This window comes from Pomacea canaliculata, linkage group LG14 (assembly GCF_003073045.1).
Source record: "Pomacea canaliculata isolate SZHN2017 linkage group LG14, ASM307304v1, whole genome shotgun sequence".
In the NCBI taxonomy this organism is placed as follows: Eukaryota; Metazoa; Mollusca; class Gastropoda; order Architaenioglossa; family Ampullariidae; genus Pomacea; species Pomacea canaliculata.
This window is the reverse complement of record NC_037603.1, coordinates 4,671,683-4,683,705: the sequence shown is the minus strand read 5'-3', so window position 1 is coordinate 4,683,705 and position 12,023 is coordinate 4,671,683. Positions and strand designations below refer to the sequence as shown.

Here is a 12,023-nt window from a genome sequence, read left to right as displayed (position 1 = left end):
AAAAATATATTTGGTGGAAGAGGGAAAAAAACCTTTTCTGGTAGAGTAACACAAAAATATATCCGATCGCTTTTTATCTTGCACAACTTTAAATCCAGATTTGTTAAAAATGTTTTTCTTTCTTTTGCTTGATCATCGTGAGGCGTGGCTTTGTTCGAGAGAAATGAAAAACTTACCTGTAGGACTGTATATAAGTTCAGGTGTTGTAAAGGCTCGAGACTACTGTATTGTTCTTACCTGTAGCACTGCCAGGTGTCGATAGTGTGCTGACAGATCTGGAACATTCTGTCACATGTCGGACACCGCTATTCTCAGTGTTTAACCTCTGAACTTATTTTGTTATAATTATGGTCACAGTGACACAGATTGTAATTATACTTATGATAGAACAGCAATGATGTGATTGTAATTGGTAGTGAACAGTAATACTAAGAAGTGTTTCAAAGAGTGAGAAAGGAAAGAAACTAAAAAAAAAAAAATCAGAAGTTTTTGATAGTGTTTATATGGAAAGATACATTATACAATATATTCATCGGACGCCGTGAATTTAGGTTGTTAGGTTGACATCAAGTGATGTTCTGTACACAAATATCACAAGCCATGGCTATTCATTTAAAGTATAGGAGCTGGAACATCGGGTGCCAGTGACATTCTGTGTAGGTGCCTTGGTTGTTTCAAGATTAGAGGAACGAGAGGTCTGTTTTCTTGAGTAAAGCTCAGTGGCAGATGTTGTTTCCCTGATCTCAGTGTACAGAAAACTCTCGAGGTCCACGTCTACAATCGTTAGGAAACAAGTGACAGGGTCCAGTGTATCGATTAGCCGATCAATAGCAGGTCCGTCGATCAGTAACACATTGATCAGAGGCATGGAGTATTATATATAATTCAGTGTGTATAGATATAATGAGTAATTATCATTATTAATGACACGAATATTGCAGGAGCATTTGGTGCAATGAAGCGGAAACCACACACAGGTCACCACAATATATTTTAAGATATTATAAAAATTATATTATACTAACATGAAATTTAAATGATTATGCCATATATTAACAAATTATGACCCTCGATATTTCCAGCTCAACATCATGAGAAGAAATATAATATCATTGTTGGCACTACTAAGACTTTCTGTGGCAATGGCTGCCACCACAGACAGTGTGGATGACACAGGTCGCCAATTATTCGGGACAGAGGACAAGACGAAGACATCAAGTCCTCTGCAGGACTACACTGAAGATGTAGTTTACACAGACACTTCAGACAGTTCACGTGTGTGGTCTAGAGATAGTCTTCACTACAAGGATTCTGTTGTTAAGACCTCGTCTTCTACCGAAATACCTACAGTAGTTTACGGTCAAAACGAAACTTTTGGACGACTTGAACCAGTTGATGTTGACCTCCTGACCTGCGTCATCCGATCTCAGACTCATCAGGTCAAAGGTAGCGAGGGGAGCATCTCCATGTCTTTCAGGCCGTTATCCAACACAGGACAAGACCAGACTTTTGTTAACTTCTGCAATGTGGAGCTAACGGTTCCACCAGGCATGGTGGCCTATGTGAAAGTGTCACAGACTCCTAAAGGGTTTATCGAGTGTATACGCCTAATACTACGTGATGATGAGGGTAGTCTTCTCTTTGACGCAAGTCCAACTTTACTCCCGGAAATATTTTACACTTATTCCAGAAGTCTTACAATTCTGGTCAAAATAATCAGCCTCAGCTCAACCTTTCACCTTCTTTTAAATTTCTCGGCTGTTCCAGAAACCAGTCGTCCACAGTTACTGGTCAACTTCACCTCCCCAAACACAGGTGATTTTATTTTAATTCTAATGTAATTATTAACTCTTTTAAAGTCTTCTCTTCCTAATTTTTGTTAAGATTTTAAAGTTGTGTTTACAGGTTATGTAGAAACTCCGAACATGGACTTCACGCCCTACATAAGGTTTCGGGTACACCTGGTGGCGCCACTCGGTCACATTGTCGTTATAAGTTTTGGTGATATTGACAGCTTCTACACCTGCCTGAGACTTTTTCCTGACCACGTGACTTTCCGTACAAAGAGCAGTTACAGAGAGTATTCAATATGTTCCTTAGAAATGAACCGAGACCTGGCTTTTTATCCAGGTGAGATGCTGATGGAATACAAAGTTAACTCTATGACACACGGTGGACATTTTAAAATAATGTTTTCCTTTCACCACGAGTCGGCGCTGCCTGTGAAGTTGTCTGACGGCAGGTGGAACTGCTCAGCCGTGCGATGGGAGGACATGCAGCATCACTTCCCGTGTAACTTTACGTGCGAGTGTGTGGGCGGCGAAGATGAAGCTGGATGCTGGTCAGGTGACGGCACGTGCAGCGTTGGACAAATCGAGGTGGACGGTCGCTGCTTTACGTTAACGCACGTGGTGGAGGAAAACATTTCGTGGAATGATGCGTACCGTTGGTGTCAGGAGCGTAAACAACAGCTCGCCAGTTTTAGTACCAGAACAGTGTGGGACTTCTTTATAGAGTTTTTCAATCATTTAACAGATTCTCCAGGAATTTTCGTTGGAGTTAGGTTCGCGCCGTCATCTTTACCTCCAATGTAAGTATGGTGAAAATTTGTATGGTAATGTCTTACAGTTATTATAGACATTCTTCTGATTTCTAAGCTTGTTGTTCCAAACCGATGAAAATACAGTCTGCTAAATTGATAATGAGCGATTATTCAGTGAATCCAGTAAACATCAAATAAACTGAACACCGTAAAAATTATTGTCCAGTTTATTTTGTAATATTGGGCAGATATCGAAAGAGTTTTCTGTGGTGTGACGAGACCATCGCTCATGTCTTGCAATTTACGAACCTGGGAATCAGAATGCCGAACGAAAACTGCGTGGTGACCTCGACGTTCTCGATTGGTCATTCCTTGTTTAGAGGGCATCTAGTGGTCACATCATGCGAGAAAGCACTTCCTGTGTCTTATCACTTATGTGAGATCCAGGGAACACCAAGTATGCATCCTGCTGTCGAGGCACCAGATGTCCACGTGACACAACCCACGTCCAGACTTTCTAAGGTAGGATAAAAAAAACTTTTTATTCGAAACTTTTAAGGTATCAGAGAAATCACAATTTCTACTTCTTTGTGCAGTCCCCACCTCGTGATTATCTACAATAAAAAAAGCGGTAGATTAAACAACAATTTATTCACGTCCATACCAAGCGGTAGACTGAAAATAAAATTTCATCCAACTGAACCAAGCGATGTAAATGGCAATTTTAAAAGTTTCAGTCTGTGTTCGCACCGATAACATCACAGAACTATCGAGACATTGGTCATACTAGGTGTGGATAGTATAAGTCTGAACTATCTGTGAATTTATGTCGTCTGCAAGTATGCCATCTGCATGGTGAAACTCAGGATTTGTATACTATGTCACAAGAAAAAGAAATCAAGGGTAATATTATTCCTTTTAATCTATTTTGTTCGATTGAAAAAAAAATAGAACTTTATATTGTAGTTTTTTTACTGATGGCGATTACATTATCATCACGTACATACTAACAAGTCTCAAGGGATTGAACAAATGCTTATTCTCGACTATTCCTTATGTTTACATACTTGTTTAGTCTAAACACACCTGTGTTGTGGTAAACAGCCAGGGTACATCCTGTGCCCCGCCAACCACTTCACGCACGTGTTTCTCGCCTGTGACGTCACCTCTAACTGCTGGAGCAAGACAGATGGCGCCACGTACTCCTGCTCGGCACCACTGACGTCACTTCCGCCGCTCTTTGAGTGTGCTGATGTACAGCAAAGTGTACCATACACTTTAGTATGTGATCATCGAGCTGACTGCCTTGATGGCAGCGATGAAAACTTTTGCGACTTTCCTCGCTGCGACCTGGACTCACCGTTTCGATGCAGTGGCAGAAGGGTTTGTAAATATTGTCATATTCAAAACCAAAACTTCTTTTACCCCAAACGTATGCTGTTATCAAAAGAAGCTCACTAATAAAGGTTCAAACATAAGTTTTCATTTCATAGACCTACTGCGTTACGTGAAATGTGAGCGAATTATCCTATTACATTTTCAAAATAAAAATTTACAAAAACAAATTCGTGGCCCACCATTGGAACAAACAGATGAAAACGTAAAGGTCAACGGGTGAACCTAATAAACAAATAGTTCAAGTTTTTCCAGATGTTGTATTTTTGAAACTGATTCGATGAATATTCCGTTAAACCTCTCTTTTCATGCTTATGTTGCCAATTGGCAATCAGGCATTAAAAGCATTAAGAAACAAGTTAAATTCTGCTTTTTTCTCTTAAGTGAATATAAGTAAAGTCTGCAGTCAGCATAATTTTCAAAATCAACCAACAATTCTCAATGTTATTTTTATATTCTTATGCTTTCAGCATCAAAATCCCTAGAATTTTTAAATTTTTCCTCGTAGTTTAGTTTACTGGGTCAGTGAATTTACACCATTTCCTATTTGATTAAACAGTCTACTAAGAGACAGATTTTAACAAGTGTTCGTTGGGGCATGGTTGGTCTCTACATGAATTTCTCAATCTTTTGACACTTGGACTGCATTGCTGTCATGTATAATAATTGTTCTTACGTTAATGCAAACTGATATTTTAATTTAAAATTAAGCTTTCTTAATTTAATGAGTAAAACCACCTGTTTGATTTATAAAATTCATTGTCAAGCTGAGTAACACTGCATTTTTTTTTATAAAGTGTGTACAGGCGATCGAGCGTTGCAATGGACAAGTGGACTGCGATGACCAAGCGGACGAAGCAAATTGCCTTGACGGGTTTAACGGTCTACTTATTGGCAAACATTTTCAAAACTCTTTCAGAATTGATAGTAATTCAAAAGGACAGATCGTATACACCCAACTGTCACCATTTTCTTGTCCCGATTCGCACTTCGTGTGTCCAAGCCTTCACGAAGTGTGTCTGCCTGTCTACTTCCGGTGTAACGGAGTCAACGACTGTCCTGGTCACGAGGACGAGGGTGCATGTGACAGGTACACGTGTCCAGGCTTCTACCGTTGCCGCAAATCTCAGGTGTGTGTTCACGAGAGTCACGTGTGTGACGGGATCTACCATTGTCCTCAACGTGATGATGAAATATTGTGTAATAAGTCGTGTCCAGACAACTGTGTTTGCCATGGATGGTCTTTCATCTGTTCTAATGTTTTTAATGCAGCCGCCTACTCCAATCTCCGATACCTTGACGCCAGTGGGACCTCGATGACCCTTGCTGACCTCGAGAACAACACACTCCTTGTTTACCTGAGCCTAGCCAGGTGTAATCTGACAAAACTACATGAAGTGACACTGCCTAATCTTCGCACATTGGATCTTAGCAATAATGAGTTAACTGACCTTGTCAGCAGTCATTTTTCTGGAATGAAACATCTGGAATTTTTAAAGATCAATCATAATCCCTTGACATTTTTCTCTTTCTCCAATATCACATACACATCGTCTTTAAAAGTTCTAGATATGTCTGACATACATATTTCAAAAATAGACTTCAGCATATTTGCTTTCTTCTCAAAATTGTCCAGTTTAAATCTGTCAGGAAGCCACATCAGTCACGTGGCAGGACGAGGTTTTGCCAACATGTCAAATCTTCGCGTGCTCGATTTGCGGCAGTGTCCGATGACAGTATTTCCTCAAGAAATATTTGAAGGTCTGGACAGACTGGAGACTGTTTATGCTGACAACTACAAGCTGTGTTGTCCTTCGACACTACCCCGAGGGTTCAACGTGCTCAACTGTCACGCTCCTTCCGACGAAGTGTCGTCTTGTGATGACTTGCTGCGCTCCAACCTGTACCGGGTGGCACTCGCCATCTTTGCCTCGTTGGCCTTACTGGGAAACCTCAGCACTTTGGTTTACCGCTTGATTCTCCACAAAACCACCAGCAACGTGGGGTACGATGTCTTCGTCACTAACTTGTGTGTGGCAGACTTTCTGATGGGTGTGTATCTCTTGATCATCGGTATAGCAGACCACAGGTATAAAGGTGTTTACCTGTGGGAGGATACAGGGTGGAGAAACAGCGGGTTGTGTAATGTGGCGGGTGTTTTGTGTTTCTTGTCATCTGAGGTATCGGTATTCATTATCTTTTTTATAACATTGGATCGCTTTCTAGTTTTCCGTTTTCCATTTAGCCAGATGCATTTTCGGAAACACTCAGCTGTGTTTGTTTGTGGTGTTACCTGGCTGGCAGGTATGACCTTAGCCGCGATTCCCCTTCTGCCGATGACGTCACATTGGAGTTTTTACAGCCAGACTAGCATTTGTTTTCCCCTGCCGACATCCCGGGTGGATTTCCCGGGTCGTAGTTATTCTTTTGTTGTTGTTATTGTATTGAATTTTATTCTGTTTATTTTTATTATGATTGGCCAAATGTTTGTTTACCAATCTGTTCGTGCTAATTCTATTTCTTCTTCATGTACGTCTAAAACTATCAAAGACTTTCATGTTGCTCTTCGCTTAATGACTGTAGTTATATCAGACTTTCTGTGCTGGTTTCCTGTTGGTTTGTCAGGAATCCTCGCTGCAAATGAGTTTCCTATTTCCGGAGAGGTCAATGTGGGGTTAGCTATTTTTGTTCTGCCCTTTAACGCCGCACTGAACCCGTTCCTGTACACCATCAACATCTACTTAGAGCGCCGACGATGTAGAAGAGAGGAGGAAAGACGAAAGCGTATTATCGCTCAACTGAAATTAATAAACAGTTGCAATGAAGTGCGGAATTTAGAACTCAAACTTACAAACATTGAGGCTCTTGACCTCATTAAGACGATGCTTTCAGCCAAAGTTTTTTCTCCTGACGAGCTAAGAAACGTCATTGAAGTAAACAGAAACACAGAATCTGTTTAAATTTTAATTCGTAGACTTTCTGAGGCTAAGTTAGCAAAAGACTTTTTTGCACCAAAAAACTGGTATTTTTAAGTTAAAAGCTAATGTTTTTATTGAATCAAATGTATTTCTATAATGTTACCTGACTGCAAATGATAGTCATTGAAGAATAAAATAACACAAGTGGGTGTAGGTAATTATAGGTGGGCCGGGCTCAGTGAAAGCGGACAGTGGAGGGAAGCCTTTCTGTCCGTTTTTACGACTTGACAGGTCGCCGTGACTTATAGAGGCGATCGAGGCCCAGGGTCGGGGGTGTAAGCTGAAGTAGGATTAGCGCAGTAGGCAGTAGTCTCCTTAGTATTAGAACGATAGCGTCGGAGCCAGGTAGATTAGGTGACGAGTAGTCACGTGTCTTCTTAGTATATAGTTAGGGGTAGATGCTTAGTCGGGGGTTTTTCCCCTTGTATCCCAGCAGAGACGTCTGACTGAGTTTCAGACGCATGCAGCAGGTCTGCGATAGGGAAGCCCGTTCCGTGTAGAACGTATCACTACCTGCTGGCACTTGCGGTCTGGTGGTAGAGTTGTGAGAGGTGTAACGAAGAGGTTGACTCTCACTAACGACAAGCGAGGCGTCAACGAACAGGGACAGTTCGTGTTCCAGGAGGACCTACTGCCCTATCATATCCAGGACTGTGAATTGTGGATCAGGTACGGACCGCGTGTCCGGACACATGCACAGATACTGACGTATGTACCAATTAGTTAACATCTAAAGTTTAGTCTACGCTCAAATTCGTGTCATCCTAAATTTTGCTTTTCTGTTCTAATTATAATCTTTTACGTTGTACACTGTTTCGTCAGTTGTGTTTGCGCACGCGGGCGAGTGGGACTGATAGTCTGTACGCGTGCGGACGTGTGAACGGGCGGGTGACTGTTTGTGAGGGTGAAAGAGGGCGGAGGGAGCCAGCTAGAGTGACCCTTTCCCCTCGGGTGGTAACACCATCCCTCTGCAGCCGCCTCGTTTCATCACAGATGGGGGCTCGAGCCGGGATGTAAATGTTTAGGTTGACTACTTGTTTCAGGTCCAAAGAAGAGGTCGAAAGTGCGAGAGTGTGTTGTCTTGCGTCTCGTGCTGTGTTACTGTTTATACACGACATGCTGTTGCTGTGAACACCTTTATGATTTTGTGTTGGTTGATGTATTCTACAATGCGAATTTATGTTAGCTAACTTGTTTGATGACCAGAACGTATAATTACTGTTTATTTAATAATTGCTGATTTGACATCGATGAACGCCGATTGTTGCATTGTAAACAGGTTGCAAGTGCCCAGCAAGTAGCTGAAACAGATTAGGTGAACATAGTAGCTGTAGGGTTTCTACAAATATTAATTAACAATCGAAGACGAAGTATTGATGTCGAACCCAGAGCTTTATCAAAATCAAAACAGACTTTATTGTCTGTCCAGGAGACCCAGGACAGAAATTTGTCTTCGCTCACAAGTATACATACTCATGTATATCATACTTATGTAACCGAACACGAGAAGGGAAGGGAATTAATGATAAAAGGCGAGGAAGTTTTAGAGCTCGCTGGGGAGGACTTACTGTGCTATGTAGAGTATTATATCTTAAAAAGTGGCGCAAAGATAAGAAAGAGGAGCAGGAGAGAATCGAACGCGAACAGGAGCGAGAAAGATAGTGCGCTGAACGCGAGAGGAAGAGAGCTGAGCGCGAGAAAGAGCTAGCAGAACGCGAGTTGAGAGAGATATTAGAGGAAGTCTGCGAACAGAACTGTAAAACTAGGGCAGAGTCACGAAAGTTTATGGAGTACCATTTAAAGAACTGTCACTGGGTAACAATAGCCGAAGAGAGAGAGAGGGAAAGGCTGGAGTAGAGGAGGAAGATAGAATTGCACGCGAAGGCGCGCGAGAGCGGGTCAAAAGCCAGAAGGCTGAAAAGGAGAAGAAAGAGCGAACCAAGCGCGAGAAAGAGCGAGAATTCCTGCGAGAGGTGTGCCGGTTAGGCGGGGTCAGCTTAGATGACAGGGATCCGGCCGAGGCAGGTAATTACAGGGGGTTGGCGTAGCTGCCGACTAGCAAGTTACTAACTTATGAGCGTCCACAGCAACTCGGTTTTCGTTTATAAATTTTACAGAAGAAACATAGGACGACGATGTGAAACTTGTTTTTGGTAGATGAAAGTTATATACTTTTACAAAATGGATCTTAAACGTGTTAATCGTTATCGTGAACTTTAACAAAATACGGTGAAATCGAGCCTTCGAAGTCACGTTTTCGATTCTATTATTCGGGATGTTTTCAAACAGTTTCAGGAGATACGATGAATGCGCATAAGTTGACAGTTTCTCGAAGAATTCACCGTGTTTCTAAGGCTGTTACAAATCGACTAAATAAATAACATACCAAACCAGAGGGATTGAAACAAGCAGAAATCCTAATTTTACGCAATCGCTGGATTTCCCAGCGAGTTTGGGTGCTTAAATGACACCCATGTAAAAATACAGGGCTGTACCGTCTGAGCAGAAAGTGATTTTGTAAATAAAAATCGAATCAAATCAGACTTTATTGTCTGTCGAGGATACCCAAGACAGAAATGTTTCTTTTGCTCACAAGGGCAGCCATATATACTCACACAGACATTTAACACACACAGTTAGGAGTAAATCACACAGTTAGGAGTAAAAGGTTATCATTCAATAAATGTACAGCTAGTTTGTGATAGCTCATAAATATAATTAACTGTGTTGTTAAGTATTCTGGAACTAGTCATGACACCAGGATTTTGACGGAGTCAAAGCTGTACCAAGCTTATGAAGTATATACATCCTTGATCAGTCACGTGATAAACCCAAGAAACAATTGAGCATGCTGAAAAGACGCCTTCCTTGCCTTTCAAAGAAACATCAAGGTATGTCATACTAAATTATATTGGAGTTTTAAGTTTTGGAAACAATATTTTTACATTATATTTGAATATTATGTCCACATGAAGGAAGAGAAAATTATCATAACTGCCTTATGTTTTTTTTCAAGTTAATAAATTAATATATTATATTTCGCACAAATAACAAAGAGCAGAAAGTAATGAACATGTTTGAATGTGTTCACATGTGTCTCTTCAGTAAAACTTTTGCATATATAGCACATGCACACCTTTCAAACCATGTTTCCCCTAAAGAAATAAATTAACATATATTTATGCACTTACATCTAGGCTTTTTCTCATGTATACTGTTCAGTTTTGTTATTAATTTGGTTACTATCATTTTCTAGGTTTAGCAGTTGTTGTTTGCCCATGTCATTTGTATAAAGATGCAGAATATATTATTCCTTTTTGCCTATTTGCAGGTACAGTCCAAAGAGAGCTATAGTTATCATCATGGCATGCATAGTATTACACAAGTATAGTATGCATTCTGTATGATGAGCATGATGACAATCATGATACTGAACTTTATGGAGGTCAACCAGCCTTAAGTGCAAGAACAAAGCAAGAGTCCCTTATTTACAGATCCTTCTCCTAAAGCTTTAATATTTGATGGTAAAGTACAATTTATTTGTATGCAGAATTTCAAAGTTAAAACTAAGACATGTCTTTTTCATCAGATTAAGCAAAACTTGTGATCAGCATAAGTCCTCCTAGAGGTTTAAGATGAAGGCTGGATGAATAACAGCCTCAAACATGCACAGTGTATGTCATGCATGTAGACCAGCCAGCCTTTTCAGTGATTTTAGAAGCTTTTGCATAAAGATGTCCTGGTGAAAGTTCATAAAGAGTTTCAAATATGCAACACAGGACTAGTTTTAAATAATGATTACCCTATATTTGGTTAATGGAATAGGCAGGTGTGATTACTGTGGGAAGGGATGCGTGGAGGTCAAATGTCCCATCACCATGAAAGGTAGAAACAAAAGTGCTGATGATTTTAGATGGTGAACATCCCCAAACAGTGGGAGCTTTAGACTAGGCACAACACCTAGTCATTTTACCAAGGAACAGCTTCAAATGTTCCTTACTGGAACTTATGATTTTCTTGTATGGTCACCACCCTCACTCATCATTACTAATACAGTGTATGTTTCCCTGATTCTGGAATGTTGCAGCACAGAGGGACTCTCATTTCCATAAGTGTTGCAGCAGGGACCAGATGATGGAAGTCGCATGATTCTTTGTGACACTCTCCCTATGAGGGATTAGGATGAAGAGGGTACCAACTGGGAAATAGATGTGCTTATAGAAAGTGATTTAAATTTGTATGAAGCCAGATAATTCAAGCAAGTTTCTCTTTGTATAATATTTTTGTACAGTAAAAGAGCTTTTTTCAATGAAAATAGTTTTGTCTTAGTTTTAAATATCTGTGTGGCTCAGTATGCACACATTGTAGGTTTTGGAGCCTACATGTATATACTGTAGTTCTTAGCGTTTACAGGTGTATATTACAGATTTTAGTGTGCACATGGTTTTTTCCCCTCTGTTGGACCACCACTTTGCCATGGCCAAGTGGCATTCTTGTCTTGATGACCCCTAGAAGTATGCCAACAGGAGCACTAGCACTAGGGATCAAAAGTGGTTCACTGGTCCTCTAAGTTAAAGGGGAGGGGCAATGGACTAAGGGGGGGAATTGGTGTTTTACACCGTGTCAGCAGCTAAGGCTATATCACGGCAAGCAGCCAGCCCTGTAAACAGATGCCACGTGCAGAGAAAGAACAACGTGCCCGAGACGAGAAATGAACTCAGGGGTGCCAACCTTCACTGTATCGGTGACAGGCGCTAACAGCGCTAACCGTTGCGCCACCGGACCGCTCGGGCAATGGACTAACAATTCATTCATATAAAAGCATGTGCCTGTGGTTACTGAAACTGGCGACATTCCAACAAACTGTGGGAGATGTCTGAGATGGCAATTACAAGATTGCGTACTGAAAAATAATACATAATATGCAAAATACACATTACATGAACTACAATTATGTTTGTACCTGGATTCACCTTTTCAACTGAACAATTTTCATTATCACCTGAATAAAGTAGAGAGGGACCACTTGAACTGCTATTGAATAGTCCTGAGCTCATTTCAATAGGGGGAGAGAGCAGTAACATTTCATTTCTCACTTGCTGCTGACC

General features: G+C 40.8%; 1 protein-coding gene and 1 long non-coding RNA gene across 2 annotated transcripts; both read left to right on the top strand.

Moving 5' to 3' along the window:
- Nucleotides 1–822: 822 nt before the first annotated feature.
- On the top strand, nucleotides 823–2,594 carry LOC112555547. The gene is made up of 4 exons (XM_025223979.1): nucleotides 823–834; nucleotides 1,083–1,815; nucleotides 1,906–2,130; nucleotides 2,536–2,594. Exons 2-4 carry the CDS (start codon nucleotides 1,092–1,094, stop codon nucleotides 2,592–2,594), a joined length of 1,008 nt encoding a protein of 335 aa, XP_025079764.1. The 5' UTR covers nucleotides 823–834; nucleotides 1,083–1,091.
- A 6,764-nt stretch (nucleotides 2,595–9,358) lies between these two features.
- Nucleotides 9,359–11,230, top strand: LOC112555195. Its single transcript, XR_003097420.1, has 2 exons — nucleotides 9,359–9,806; nucleotides 10,247–11,230. It is a non-coding gene; the product is annotated as an uncharacterized LOC112555195 (long non-coding RNA).
- The last annotated feature ends 793 nt before the right edge of the window (nucleotides 11,231–12,023 follow it).